At 52.4% G+C, this 14,394-nt stretch overlaps 5 protein-coding genes across 5 annotated transcripts; 4 read left to right on the forward strand and 1 right to left on the reverse strand.

The window, feature by feature from the left end:
- Nucleotides 1-846: 846 nt before the first annotated feature.
- On the forward strand, nt 847-3,953 carry ACHE_50580S (uncharacterized protein; the record flags this gene model as incomplete). The annotated part of the gene is made up of 5 exons (XM_043280313.1): nt 847-924; nt 1,195-1,426; nt 1,527-2,606; nt 2,976-3,704; nt 3,769-3,953. 5 exons carry the CDS (start codon nt 847-849, stop codon nt 3,951-3,953), a joined length of 2,304 nt encoding a protein of 767 aa, XP_043137904.1.
- Nucleotides 3,954-5,045: 1,092 nt separating this feature from the next.
- On the forward strand, nt 5,046-7,032 carry bgt3 (putative cell wall glucanase; the record flags this gene model as incomplete). Its single annotated transcript, XM_043280314.1, has 2 exons — nt 5,046-6,835; nt 6,888-7,032. The coding sequence occupies 2 exons, from the start codon at nt 5,046-5,048 to the stop codon at nt 7,030-7,032; spliced, it is 1,935 nt and encodes a 644-aa protein (XP_043137905.1).
- A 99-nt stretch (nt 7,033-7,131) lies between these two features.
- Nucleotides 7,132-8,000, reverse strand: ACHE_50582A (SRR1 family protein; the record flags this gene model as incomplete). The annotated part of the gene is made up of 2 exons (XM_043280315.1): nt 7,132-7,454; nt 7,508-8,000. The coding sequence occupies 2 exons, from the start codon at nt 7,998-8,000 to the stop codon at nt 7,132-7,134; spliced, it is 816 nt and encodes a 271-aa protein (XP_043137906.1).
- A 485-nt stretch (nt 8,001-8,485) lies between these two features.
- Nucleotides 8,486-9,309, forward strand: ACHE_50583S (copper acquisition factor BIM1-like domain-containing protein; the record flags this gene model as incomplete). Its single annotated transcript, XM_043280316.1, has 3 exons — nt 8,486-8,681; nt 8,737-9,050; nt 9,103-9,309. 3 exons carry the CDS (start codon nt 8,486-8,488, stop codon nt 9,307-9,309), a joined length of 717 nt encoding a protein of 238 aa, XP_043137907.1.
- Nucleotides 9,310-10,249: 940 nt separating this feature from the next.
- On the forward strand, nt 10,250-14,260 carry ACHE_50584S (uncharacterized protein; the record flags this gene model as incomplete). Its single annotated transcript, XM_043280317.1, has 2 exons — nt 10,250-10,285; nt 10,334-14,260. The coding sequence occupies 2 exons, from the start codon at nt 10,250-10,252 to the stop codon at nt 14,258-14,260; spliced, it is 3,963 nt and encodes a 1,320-aa protein (XP_043137908.1).
- Nucleotides 14,261-14,394: the final 134 nt, after the last annotated feature.

Here is a 14,394-nt window from a genome sequence, read left to right on the forward strand (position 1 = left end):
GGAGTCCACAAGGGGAGTGAAAGTACCTGGACACACACACTAGAAAAGTCTCTCCTTTGTCAAAATAGCAGCAATTTCAAGTATGGTAGCCAATCTTATGCATTCCTTCCCTCCGCTAAAGAGATTACAATCTTCATGGGCTTCCTTCCACTCAACCCTTGGACCAGAAGCTGTCTCTTTCTCCTCGATGTGCCTCCACCCTTCGGTTAACGGTCCGGACAGTGGGAAAAAGGTCTTGTATATTCGACCAGTCTGATTGCCCGGTGTCGCATCTCTTCCACGCACTTGTTGTTTATGCACATCATACTACTGTACTCTGTCACCCCCCTCGGCTTCTCTCTTTTTTCTTACCCTCTTAAATAAACAAATAAAATATTACAAGAATATCAAGGGAAAAAAAAAATCTCCTGTCACAATTTTGCGATTTTCTGCATCCATCCTGGTCGAGATTACACCACTTGCCGCTAGTTGCAAGTTCAATCTCTTTATTCTCCCTCTCCACTACTGTTCAATTGCTATCGATTCTTTCTCTCGCTTTCTCGGTGCCTTTTCTTTCTTTCTTTCTCTTTCTCTCTTCTTTTCTCATTTTCTTTCTTCTGTTCTTACCCTCGTTCCATTCTCTTTCTTCTCATTTTATTCCTCTCCAGGATCGTTGACCCCCATCCTTTCCACTCGTTCACATCCCAGAATGAGTGCAGCCGATTCCTAAATATCAAACATCCTGGACCCTCCAGCAGCACTCGCAGCCGTTTTTTTATTTATATTTTTTTTCTTGGATTCCCAGTCCCCTGGCGTTGGATCAAGCTTCTCTGAATTCTAACAAAATTTAATACGCAACGGTCAGTCATGACTAGCATGGTCCAGGCTGACCTCGGGCCTTCTTCCTCGGTGGTGAAATACAAGGACGACCCCATTGGAGACCCTGTAAGTCTCTTTTTGTTCTTTCTTTCTTGGTCCCGTCTCAGCATCCGAGTATCCCAGTCTCGTACCCCAGTCGACGGGGATACGGACAGGGTGTTTATTATGCTACCTTTGTCTCCCTGACTCGTGCTCGCTTTTGTATGCATCAACATGTACGGTCCCGAGGCGGGTTTGAATATCGATTCCCTCGTATAGGCTGGACTTAGCGTTTACTGTTCATGGCACATTGCTTTCATCATGCTAGCATAATGGCAAGACATTAACGAATGATAGCTTCGATCTGGACACCCTCAACTCCACCACCCCCGTTCAACTCTTCTCCAGCACCGTCCTAACTCTCCCCACCAACCGCCTACAACTATCTCTCCTACCACATACGCCTCACATTCGTTGTCCAACGGCCTTCCCCATTCGCCCTACGGTCCGCATCCCCAGGAATCCTCGTACTACGCGTCGCATCCCGCTTATACCGCGGCTAGCGCCTCCAGCCAGTATTCTTCTAGTGGTTAGTGGGCTATCTTTTCTTTGTTGGTCACGGTTATTCCCCCAAGCACCTCGGTGTGATTGAGATCTCTTTTGTTGGCCAGTCAAGCTGACAGCCCCAGGACCTCCGGAGATTATGGCGGCCACCGCGCAGATGCAGAGGCCCTACCCTCCCATCTACCACACACCTCAATCGAGCTCGCCAGTATCGGTAGCCTCTCAAGCACACGATCAACGAACTATCTACGCCCAGTCGCCTCAAATGGCTCACCAAGTATATGGATACCAACCCTATCCGGCGTTGAACACTGTTCAGCCGTCATCGTACGCGGCGCATCCATCGCCTCAGTCCCATCCTCTCACAACTCAACCGTTGATGATGCCACCTCATCAGGCACCCTCTACGCAGATGCCTCGACCATCGACGGCCGCTCCTATCAGCCCGAGTGCGGCAGCACCGCCGCAGCAGCATACGCCACCCCAGAGGACCGTCTTGAGTGCTCCCCATCCGGCAACTACAGCTCCCACCATTAACACTGCTGTGAGTACCGCGGCTCCCTCGGCTCCAGTCTCTCATACGAGCCCTACCGTGGGGACGAGCTCCAGTGCCGCACCCGGTCCCATCCCGGCGACCACGCCCTTAGTTGTGCGACAAGATGCCAACGGGGTGCAGTGGATCGCCTTTGAATATTCTCGCGATCGCGTCAAGATGGAGTACACCATCCGATGCGACGTGGAATCCGTCAACGTGGACAGCCTTAGCGCGGGGTTCAAGTCGGAGAACTGCGTCTATCCACGGGCGTGCTGCAGCAAGGACCAATACCAGGGCAACCGGTTGGTATACGAAACTGAATGCAATGCCGTGGGGTGGGCACTGGCCCAGCTCAACCCGAGCTTACGAGGCAAACGCGGCTTAATCCAACGTGCCGTCGACAGTTGGCGAAATAGCAACCAAGACCCGCGACTGCGCAGCCGGCGAGTGCGAAGGCAGGCCAAGATCACTCGACGGCAGACCGTTGCTCCTCAAACACCTGTTCACATGGCTGCCGGAACTCCTCTCACCCCCAGCTTGCCTGGCGTGGGCATGTCGCCGCCCAGCGCCGCACGACCGGGGTATGGTGGTGGGTTGGCCATGGGCCCTCCACAGTTGCACCATCATCACCATGCTCGACCTGATGGTAGTCCATACGAGGAAGTCAGCGGTATGTTCCATCGCATATAATATTGCTACCCCTCCCTTCATACGGGGAGTGACTTATAATTCTCCTGTAAACCTTTTTTTTTTTTTTCACTGTTTTTGTATAATGCCTTGCCCTTGCCCCGATGGGAATCTGAATCTGCCTTGCCTTTTGCATCTTGGGAAGATGTACTTGATGTATTTTTACGCGGTTTGTGGATGGCCATCGTTCCTTTTTTTCTCCTTCGTTGTGTTGATATTGACTTAATACCCTTTTTTGTGTCGGGAATTCCCCATGTTCGCGATCATTTGCTGTTGGCGTTGAAATCCGTTCCTTCTCGTTGTCTTACAGCGTAGGCTAATTGTTATATATCATCCTTTCTATACATAATAGGCACCTCTGAGTTTCCGAACGCTTCTCATCGTCCATCTGTCACCGAAGCCCCCGGGTCATCTACAACAGCAACAGAACTCCGACCAGCACAGGTCTTCCACGGCTACCCAACCTACCCATCACCAGCTTCCAGCGCCCGAGCAGGCCCCTCGATTCCTCCCCTCCTACGAGAAAGCGGAATGAGCGCCATAGGCCGAACCCCAACCGTCGCAACCAGCACCACCGCATCAGCAGCCCGACCGGACGAAGTCGACGAGGACGAGGAGTATCAGCCAAACAAAGAAGAGCTCTTCGGGACTCAGCCTGCCGGCAAACCGCGCAAGTTCATCCTCGTTCCCGATCCGCAGCGCGGAGAAAGCCGAGTGCGCGTTAAGGTCAACCTCGACCAGGCCAAGATGGACGAGTTGCCCGACTCGTACCGGATGACGCACTCGGTCTACCCTCGGTCATACTTTCCCGTGCATTTGAAGAACCCGCCTGGCCTGTCTGTGCCGGGAAAGCGGTATTTCAGAGATGATGCGGCAGAGGCAGAGGCGGATAATGAGGATGCGACCATTGGACGGGTCACGGTACCTGCGCCGTCGCTGGATGGAGAGAGTGAAGTAATTGTGCCGCGGATGTCGAAGCGGCGGCACCGGAAGGATGCGATATTGAATGATCTGGGATACCGGATGACATGGTGCCAGAGCCGGACTTTTGTGGGACGGATGGTATTTCTGCAGAAATCATGTTCGTTCTTCTATCCCTTACATACTTTCCGCATTGTTCCTGACAGGTGACTGACATGTGGCAGTGGATATGTACCGCAACAAAACGCGAAGCGCCATGCTAGGCGCGGGGCAGGATCCGGCGTCGATTCCTGAGCATCTCGAGACGCGGCCTGGTAAGCGACGTTTTCTCGAGCGAAGGAAGCGGAAGACGACACCTATTTCGGGAATGAATGCTACCCGACGCAGTGCGGAAGAGGTCGAGGCTTAACGACACCTGCATTTTAATATCTGCATTTGGAATGACTTACCCGACGATATGATATGTTACGTACACATGACCATTATGCTTGATGAGTGACGGATCTACGATGTCTAAAAATTGTTCTAAAAGAACATGGGACGTGCAGGATTAGTATGGGAGGCGTCGTTCTCCATTTTTTTTTTTTTGATATTTTTCCTTGGTTATGTTTATGTTTTTATGACCAGTATGATGATGATAATGAGCCTGATGGATAATGATAATGCCATTTTCGTTCTGTCTTTATTTGCAGTGCTACTGTTACTATGTACTTGTACTCTGTAGGATCTTGCCCAGGTGTAAGGCTAAAAATAGTTGCCCCACCGATTTGCAGGGTCTGCGTAGGCTTCCCAGAAAGGAATGACGAGGTTTTATTGTGGAGTACAGCACAATGATTTGTAGACTGCTCTTTTGTATGACAGTGTACATTGGGATGTCGAGATTGCTAGAGACAAGAATTAGCAAGTCAGAAATCATCGAACTTAACTGGTACAAGTAGTATACAAATATAGTGTGTCTTAAAACAAGATAAGCAATAATGTATGCACGCTGTTGTCGGGGCCACCAGCCGCCATTCCACATCGAGACAGCCAAACACGCCGACCGCATGCGGAGATCTTTTATTCTTTGGTCTTTTGTCTCTCGCTGGTTTGATTTTTTTCTCTTTTCTCTTCTTCACTGTTTCTGCATTCTTTATCTGTCTCCTGCTGCTTCTTTAATCCGTTTCGTTTCTTTTCTTTTTTTTTTTTCCCCTCTGTGTTGGGGTTGTCGTATACAACTACATCGGTCTATCTACTCACGGCTGGACTATACCCTATTATACCTCTGCCGCGCTTCTATTTCCTTTTTTTTTTTTTAAATTGTTTCTGAAACTGACTCGACCCTCAATCGGCTAAGCACCTTAAATATCTGTCTCCGGCGCGGCTGGCACACTGGAACCGTGGTTCAGTTTTGATTCAGGGCCCATCCGGTTTCGAACTCTCAACCACCCTTTTTTTTTCACTTATCCTCCTTCCGCTTCTTCCTTCTTCAATATACTCTAATAAAATTTTAACCACAACCATGCCCCGAACATTCAGCTTCAACAACGGCGACGACCGCGAAGGCCCCGGCTCCCCCATCTCCCCAGTTGGCACCCCACCACCAAGCTACCAAGCAGACCCGCGAACACAAACCACAGCCGCAACGCCCGGAATGGATAACATGGGCCCGTCATCCGTCGGCGGCGGGATAGGCGGCATCGCATTAGGCGTTGCCAACGGCCACGGCCACAGCAATGACTTCGACGACGGCTATGTCGGCCCTCCGGAACGAGGATACAACACGCCCGGCGCGGATAACCCGTATATCCCTTCGCCGCCGTTAGTCCCCTCGCCGGGTGTTGGGATGAGCTCGGACTCGCTGCGACCTAGGGATTCGTATGGTCAGGCGGCGGGACAGTCGTCGTCGCAGAATTTGCTGTCTGCGCAGTCGACACAGCAACAACAGGGGACGCAGCAGCCGCGGCCGTATTTGGGTACTGCTGCTGGAGGGATTATGAGTGATGGTCCATATCAGAGGAATTCGGCATATAGTGGGGGTGATTATCCTTTGTTTGTGAATCCGGATGAGATTATTGATGATGGGGATGATGGGATTTTGCCGCCGGGGAGGAATCGCGGGATGGGCGGGGGTGCTGCGGCTGGTACGGCTGGGGGTGCTGCTGCGGGGGGGTTGTTTGGGGGGTTGTTTAAGAGTAAGAAGACTGCGGCTGATACTACGCAATATGGACCTGTTCCTGGGGCTGCGGGTGGTGCGGGTGCTGGTGCGAGTGCAGCGGCGCTGGAAGCAGGAGAGAAGAAACATTGGTCGGCTGGGAGTAAGAAGCGAGGATGGCTTGTTGGGTTGATACTGGGGTTCATCGTGGTCGGAGCGATTGTTGGTGGTGCTGTGGGAGGAATCCTGGGGCACCGGGGGAACACAACACGTGAGAAGGGCACGATTCATTCGGCATCGGATGATTCCAAACAGAACGGCGACCTCGACAAGGATTCTCATGAGATCAAGGAACTCATGAACAACAAGGATCTGCATAAAGTCTTCCCGGGCGTGGACTATACACCCTGGGGCGTGCAGTATCCGTTGTGTCTGAAGTACCCGCCATCGCAGAACAATGTCACCCGCGACATGGCCGTGCTGTCACAGCTCACCAACACCGTGCGCCTGTACGGTACGGACTGCAACCAGACCGAAATGGTCCTGCACGCCATCGACCGCTTGGAACTCAAAGACATGCGCCTCTGGCTAGGCGTTTGGATCGAGTCCAACCAAACCACCACAGATCGCCAACTAAAACAACTCTACAAGATCCTCGATGACACCAAAGACACCTCCATCTTCAAAGGCGCCATTGTCGGTAACGAAGCCCTCTTCCGCGCGGGCTCCACGAAATCGCAAGCTCAGAAGAACTTAATTGGCTACATGAACGACGTCCGCGACGAGATTAAGAAACGCAACCTCGACCTCCCCGTTGCAACCTCCGATCTGGGCGATAACTGGAACGAAGATCTCGCCAAGGAAGCGGACCTGGTCATGTCGAACGTGCATCCGTTTTTCGCGGGTGTCACTGTTGAGGAGGCTGCCAGTTGGACGTATACTTTCTGGACAGGACATGATGCGTCCCTGACCAAGGGGACGGATAAGAAGCAGGTTATCTCAGAGGTTGGATGGCCTAGTGGTGGGGGAAATGATTGCGGAGATGGGAACAAGTGCAAGAGCGACACTGACGGCTCTGTGGCGAGTGTTGACAACATGAACAAGTTCATGGAGGACTGGGTTTGTCAGGCGTTGGAAAATGGGACTGATTATTTCTGGTATGTCCTCGTTTATCCTTCCCTTTCCTTTAGAATATACTAACGAGATCAGGTTCGAGGCATTCGACGAACCATGGAAAGTCCAATTCAACACCGAAGATGAAAAATGGGAGGATAAATGGGGCTTGATGGATTCAGCGCGCAAGCTGAAACCCGGACTCAAGATTCCGGATTGCGGAGGCAAGACGGCCTCATAAATACAACTTCTCGCGTAACGATACTATGATGATTGTTTATGATGTACATACAATATATACAGACCTTGCAATGCAGATATAGCAGTATAGTATGCTGTGCTATAAGTAAACTCTCATTCCCCAGAACGCCTTTTCGTCCCCCTCGAAGATGGGTACTTTCTTTCCAACTTTCCCATCTAGGAACGCTTTCACGGAGTCGCTATCGCCCATTTCCTCCAATGGACCACCGAACAACGCTCTGGGCCTCTTCTCGAGGAGCTCTTCGAGATGGCCTTTTTCCGTCCCAGGACAGAAAAGGAATGACCGTTCAGACACCTTCTCAAAACCAGCTGGGTGGTCGACAACTGTCAAGTCCAGGGATTCGAAGAGTGCTTTGTCGAGGGTGTTGAAGACGGGGTCTTGGGTGTATACCCGCACATTTTCTATTCGTGTTGTTAGATGATTTAGATGAACTGGGATGGGGAGAAAGACGAACGAAATAACTCTTTTATTCTCACGAGGGCCGCTACTTGAACGAGACTGACTTGTCGTCTGTCTACCCAGCCGCCACGGAGGAAGCCACTGGGACTGCCGAGGCCGATGCAGATTATATTCTCTATTATCCCCTCTGTAGATATATCTGTAGGTGCGTCTGCATTTGCATCTGCAGATGTAGATATGTCCGTAGATGCATGGGCAAGAGAAAGAAGATTCTGTCTCACAACACCCCAACTCTCCGACGTCGTCCAGCGTTCATAATGCCGATTAAACTGTTGCTGGAGGCCATCTAGCGTTAGGTTTGACGGTGCTTCTGCTGGTTTCAATTCTTCTTTCTCTGTTTCTGTGGTTTTTTCTTGGCCTGTGTTTCTGTATGTCCGCCGTGCGCGGGTGGTGGTGGTGACGTGCGACCAGCCGGAATCGTCGGTTATGGTTGTGCGTCTGTTCTGAGAGGGTTTTTGTTTTTTCTTGGGACGAGTTGTATGGGGCATTTTATTTTATTTTGGGGTTCTTAAGATTTGGTGTTTGGTAGGGGTAATTTGGGGATGTGATATGCGTAGTTGGTGGTGTGGGGATTAATTTTTCTATCGACTACGGAATATATAAATACAACCCTCGACACTCGTTGCAGATGAGCTTCAACTACAAATGAAGTTCAGAATCAAAATAGAATACGGAGGACAGAAAATCAGTCAACTAAAAGTACCCATACCCATCCAGCAGTGTGCAGTAGTACAGTCTCTACAAAGCAAGCGCTGGACTCGGCGCTTCGACAGCAAATCACAACCGCCGAAAGTGTGACACCTCCTGCAGCACATGGGCGCTCTGCCCAGTGGTCGTTCACAATGATGCGCCCTCCATCACATCTCCTCACTGCAGTCCAGTTCTTTTAGAGGTGCTCTGACCATTCAAAATGTCGCTCTCCCCGTGTGAGAGTCGGCGGTTTTCAACGTTGATATTAGCACCTTGAACCACCATGGAATTCCGGCTTGTGCTTACCTTGGCTCTTTTGCTTCTCGGGCTTGTCGATGCCCATACTGTGATTGTCTACCCTGGCTATCGAGGGAATAACCTCATAACAAACGGAACTATCGAGGAGGCAAATGGTCTCGGTGCCGCGTCGCAGAATGGCTCTATGATCTACCCATACGGCATGGAATGGATCTATCCATGTACGTCCTACACCAACGACATATCTACGTGTATGCTTCTTCTAACACTCGACAGGCGGCGGAATGCCCACCTCTACCAACCGCACAAAATGGCCCATCCGCGGAGGTGCTATCTCCCTCCAACCGGGCTGGTTCCCCGGCCACTCCTCGGGCTTTATGTACATGAACATGGGCTTCGGTACTGTCCCAGCCAACATGAGCAACGCCATGATCAAGCCGTTTGCCTTCGAGGGACCTAGTAACCTGCCGTACCCGGGGACGATTTGTTTGCCGCAGGTGCCGCTGCCGGCGGGACATACGGTGAATGTTGGCGATAATGCGACGATTCAGGTGGTGTTGGCGGCGCAGCATGGGGCTGCTTTGTATAATGTATGTCCCTTTTCGCGACTTGGCGTTGATGTGGTGGGCGCTGACGAGATAGTGTGTCGATATTACATTCGCAGAGCCGGAAGATGTCGCGGAGGTGACGCGGGATAATTGCTTTAACTCGAGCGATATCACGTTCCAGGATATCTATAGGACGGCGCCGTTGAATAATGTGTCTGGGTCTGGGGCCGGGCAGGTTGTAAGGGCGCGATGGGTGGAATTGGTGCCGTTGGTGGTGGCGGTGGTGGTTGGGTTGTGGTGATCTTATACCTGATTTTATTTGCTCTGTTGTTTTGTTCATACCCCCATGATGTTTTTATTTTTTTGATGCTACTTGGCGTAATGGATAATAAATTGGTTGATGGTGGATGGTGGATTATCTGCAGACTCATAATCTGCATACCATTTTGGGAAACATTGAAGCTATCCATACCACCGGAATTGACTTTGTGCCCCTTAGCAAAGTATATGATGAAAGAGTTAGACAGAGACGAGTACCAGGGAAACTCTAGAGTAACATAACACTAAGGATTCGACGATGATGATTCCAAGACTCGAGGCAGCCTCAGCAGTGTCGCTCAATTACTAGACGTGTCTGTGTTTGTATAGACTCAGGCTGAAGAGATGAAAATCCCAGACATGCATGATGTCTTAGGACTGTATTTCTCTCTAGCTTCTGCAATAACATGCCCCCTGTATAAAATCGCTATACTAGCCTGATCATATCTTTTGTGGTCATTATATCACACTCCAGTCATGACGCAAGTTCCAACTCAAACCTTCTTTTTTTTCCTTTTTTCCTTCTTTTTCCTCATTTCTTTTCTCTCCTCCTTTTCCTCTTTGCTTCATCTCATATTTGCTATCTATTCTTATTCTACTCTAATAATTAATTAATTCCTCCCCTTTGCTTCTCCGTTCATTTGCTTGATCTCCCTTCCTCTTCTCTCTTGCTCTCCATTGCATCCTCCCTGGGCGACCGTCTCTGTACTCGGCGAGTCGGCGCCCACGTTCTCTCCTATTTTCCCTATTTTTCTTCCCTCGTTATATAGACTCATTTTTATTATACGGCTATTTTAATTATAATAGTTATTCTATTTAATACATTTTTTACCCGCCAATTTATCGGCAAAGTCCTCATCTCAGCCGCATTCTTCTGCAGCATCCCACTTGCTCGAGGCAGCAGTTCCGAGGCCTGACCAGCCATGTTCCGTCGCAGGAGGAGCTCCTCACAACATCAGGTACCATCCACATGCTCTATTAATCGATATCATGTGCTAATTCAATAGCCCCTCGCAAGTCCATCGCAAACCGCTCATTCCGCCGCTTCTCATGCCTTTCTCAAATCGCAACCCTCCTCCAGTAGCCTCTCGTCCGCCGCAGCGGCCGCCGCTCTACGAAGCCTCACGCCGACCCCTCAACCCGTCGAAAATGTTCAGACAAAACGCATCCAGCGTCGGGCGTCTATCGCCTCCCAGCCCAACCTCCGCGCGAGTCAGACACATACCCTCCGCCGTGCCAGCAGCTCCAGTTCCATGAGCAACCGTACTTTCCGTCGCGATCAGTCTCCCGGTCGTCCGTCTACGAGTCAGAGCCATTTGATGCGCAGGGATGCGCCGCCGTTGCCGTCGCTGCCTCCGGGATATACGTCGCCTAAACCGTCAACTTCCAGTCGGCGCTCGATGAGCGTTTCGCCTACCACGCGAGCCATGTCTCCTCCGAGGCGGATGGGAACTCGTGGTATGAGCGTTGGTCCGGCGGTAATGCGGAGCCCTCCAAGGTCGAATGGCTTGGGTACTGTTCACGAGCTGGAGAGGTCTGCTAGCAGGAATTCGATCAACTTCTCTTACCCGATGAACTCGCGTCCCAATTCGCCGTCTCTCCCTCCGAGTCCAGAGTATCAGCGTCAGGTGCCTACATCGTTAGCGGAGCAGTTGTCACCGCCGGGAAGCCCGGTTCCGAAGACGGCCAATATGCCTAGGACGAGAGCCGCAGCGGACAAAAGACGGTCGACCGGAGCGCAACCATCAGTTGGAACGGCAGTCGCAGCGGCGCAGGCGGCCATTGTACCTGGTGCAACCAGCACTCGGGAGCAAGCCCCTGCCCCGTCGCGGCCCGTCATGGTCAAACGACCATCGACTGTCCCGGAAGATTACCAAGGCGAGGAACATGCAGAGGCGGGGACAAGCAATATCGATCGTGCCAATATCGGGGAACAGAATCGCAGCCGAGGGCCAGTTACGCCAGAGCCTCAAATCATCAAATCGCCTCCGACGCCTGAACAATTGAGCTCACCACCGCCTTTCAACCAGATAGGATCTCCAGCATCGAACCGTTCGGTTGAGCTGGAGCGGGAGCCTGTTAAAAAATCGCGGGCACGGCAACCGAGCGCCAGTCCAGGAAGATCGGCACGGTTCTCTACTCAACTGTCAGTGGTTGGCGCGGGCGAGTTACACAATCCGCCTCCAAGATCCGTGTCTCCCGTCAAGTCTGCCATGAAACACTCGTCGCAAGGGTCCATGTCTCCCGATCGAGTTGGGACAATCTTCCGACCAGGACCACCACCTAGCGAATTGTCGGATGGCACATCAGTAGGATCGGACGAAGGTTATCGGTTCCGACGGAAGCCGGCCAAGGTTAGTTTCGACGACGAAGCAGAGATCGTGGGTATAGCAGCGAGCCCGCCTACCTCGCCTGAGGACATGCTTCCACCAGACTCCCCGCCTGGTTGGTCCAAATCCAAGACCACGTTTTTCGGCTTGGGTAAGAAGAAGCCTACCGCGCTGGACAATTCAGTTGGTAATGATGAGTTCGACGAGGTGCTGAAGCCCCGGCCGGCCCTCCCTTCGTTTGGCAGTATACGGGCCACAAGGGATACTGGTGCTGAGCTTCCTCAACCGACCCAGGATGAACCCAGTGACACCGAGTCCATCGCGTCGTCGAATTCTAATATCATGGTACCGGGCTGGTCCTTCTCAAACGATCACGCTCTCGGAGGAATCTTGGCGAATGCCCAGTCGCCGGAGAATGCTATGAACCTCACGGAAAAAATTGAACACCCGCCATTGCCTGCCAAGACTTCCGAAAACGGAAATGTTGATGAGGTCAGCGAGTTTGTTCCAGAAATACGCTCTGCGTGGGTGGATGGAATGCAGGCTGCAGAATTCGTGCCAAAGCCAAAACAACAGGCGTCTGTACCTGCTACTCCAATTCCTACTACTGTTGCTGCTATCAATACGAACTTGGCTCCTGCAATCACTGTTGAGCCATCGTCACCTGAGCTTGAAAAGGGACGGTCGAGTCTGGAAGGCTATGATGTCCCCGGAGGATTCCCTCGGACGTCGTTGGAGTTTATCGATCCGAAAACGGCGACAGAGGTGACGACTCCGGCAGCAGCACCGACGCCGCCGCCTGGCAAAAAGAAAGTCAAGAAAAAGTCTCACAACTGCTCAGGCTCCGAGTCGTCTGCGGTCTTTGACGAGGCAGGAATACCGATTCCAACCGGCAAGAGAACTGACGACGATTCAGATGAAAGTGTTTACAGTGATGCAGCAGAGGACTTCAACGGAGACGGATTTGGATCTATTAATGCCATAGTGGACGGTCAAGCAGCTGAGGAAACAGAGCAGCCTATGACTGGGGCTTTGGACAAAACGAAGCCAGCAGGGGCTGAACTGCCCAGTGTGCCGGAGGAACCGCAGCAGATGATCGGTCGTGCGGTCTCTCCTCCGCATGATTCCCTTCCATGGGTTCCTGATTCGCCAGACACGGTCGACGAACCCCTTCCTTTCTCTTCGCCCTACCCGCCGTTCCCGATCAAGCGCAAAACTACGAGTAAACCGAGACTTGTATCAGGGGTGGTTACAAGAACAAACACGAGGACCAACAAGGTCCAACGACCTGTATCAGCGGTGGCTTTCGCTCCAGAGGTTACTACGAACGGTGCCCCGCGACCGATGGCCGCCCCAGAGCGAAAGAGGCCGGTGTCAATGGGTCCAGTTCCCGCCAATGGCAAAGGCCCTGTCCGCGAGACTAGCACCCAGAGGCCGATGACGGGCGCCAGCGGTTCGTCTGACGGCTCCCAGCGACCAGGGGCTGGCTCGCCTACTGGGAAGCATACCATGCGACGCACCATGCGGGCTCATTCTCAAGAGCCACCAAAGGTGCAGTTCTCGCCAAGCCGACAGGAATTGCCTGCGGAACCCCGGCCAATGTCGCCGGGGTTAATGGCGACCAGGATGCCTACTACGCTACGCGGAACCGGGCCAAACAAGAGCGGAAAGACTTCGTTCTTCTCGACGGGCAAGTCGCCTAACAGAAAGAAGCTCTCGCGAGCTCCCGGGACGTTGTTCTCCTCGCCGTCCCGGTTTGAGGACTCTGACGGTGACGACGACGAAGGTCCGCATAAGACCTTCCGCAGTCGGTTTGCAGATTCGAGTGATGAGGATGAACTTGGACAGAACACCATGCGCCCCGTACGAGGCATTCCTCGTCGCCATGGCATGCAGGATGGTGAATCGACGGAACTCGAGGACAGCTCAGATGAAGAGAAACGACGTCCCGGGTCGTCAGCGACGGCGCCCGCACGGAACATTAGCAGCCCCGGGCCAACCGACGCGACCGCCATGGCCGCAGTAGCGCGATCTCGCGGTGTGAGTCGCGATGAGCTGGAGGATTTTCTCCACCAGCCAAGTCGCAAGCCGGGGATCCTCAGTCGACTAAATCTCCGCAAAGGGCGGAATCCCGAACCCAAGCATCACAAGGTGGCCTCAGAACCAGTGACTGAGAACCCAGCGGTAAATCACCAGCGCGGAGGTAGCGTGACGACCATAGTAACGGCCAATAACAACGACATGCAGACAATGGACATCAGAGGGCAGCGGCGGGGATCTCGTCTTCTAGACGGATGGCCGTTGCGGCACGACCGGAAGGGCGTTTCCGAGGCTGGCGGCGATGCCGGGGGTGATGCAATTACAACCGCTAGTGGTGCGGTGGCATCGCCGGAGGAACCACCCCAGGTGAATGGTAACGAGAGCGGGAACAGATATACTCCGGGGGCTGCACCGAGCGAAAGCGTGGGACCCGGGGATCAGGTGGCTGGCGAGGGAAGCCATTTCAAGCGCCAGAGCACGCTCGCACGGGACGTGGTGATCGCAGGGTCGGGGCGTAAGAAGCGGTTCCCGAAGCTGCGTAAGGCGTTTGGGTTGCGCAATTGATTATTGTCGTTCTTTTGGGATATTTCTTTTCTTTTGATATTACAATCTTTTCTTTTTTTGGTGTCTTTTGGATTAATGGGTGTGGTTTACTATTACTTCTTGTTTATTCTTACTGTACTGTACTAAGTACAAGC

Source organism: Aspergillus chevalieri, chromosome 5 (genome assembly GCF_016861735.1).
Source record: "Aspergillus chevalieri M1 DNA, chromosome 5, nearly complete sequence".
In the NCBI taxonomy this organism is placed as follows: Eukaryota; Fungi; Ascomycota; class Eurotiomycetes; order Eurotiales; family Aspergillaceae; genus Aspergillus; species Aspergillus chevalieri.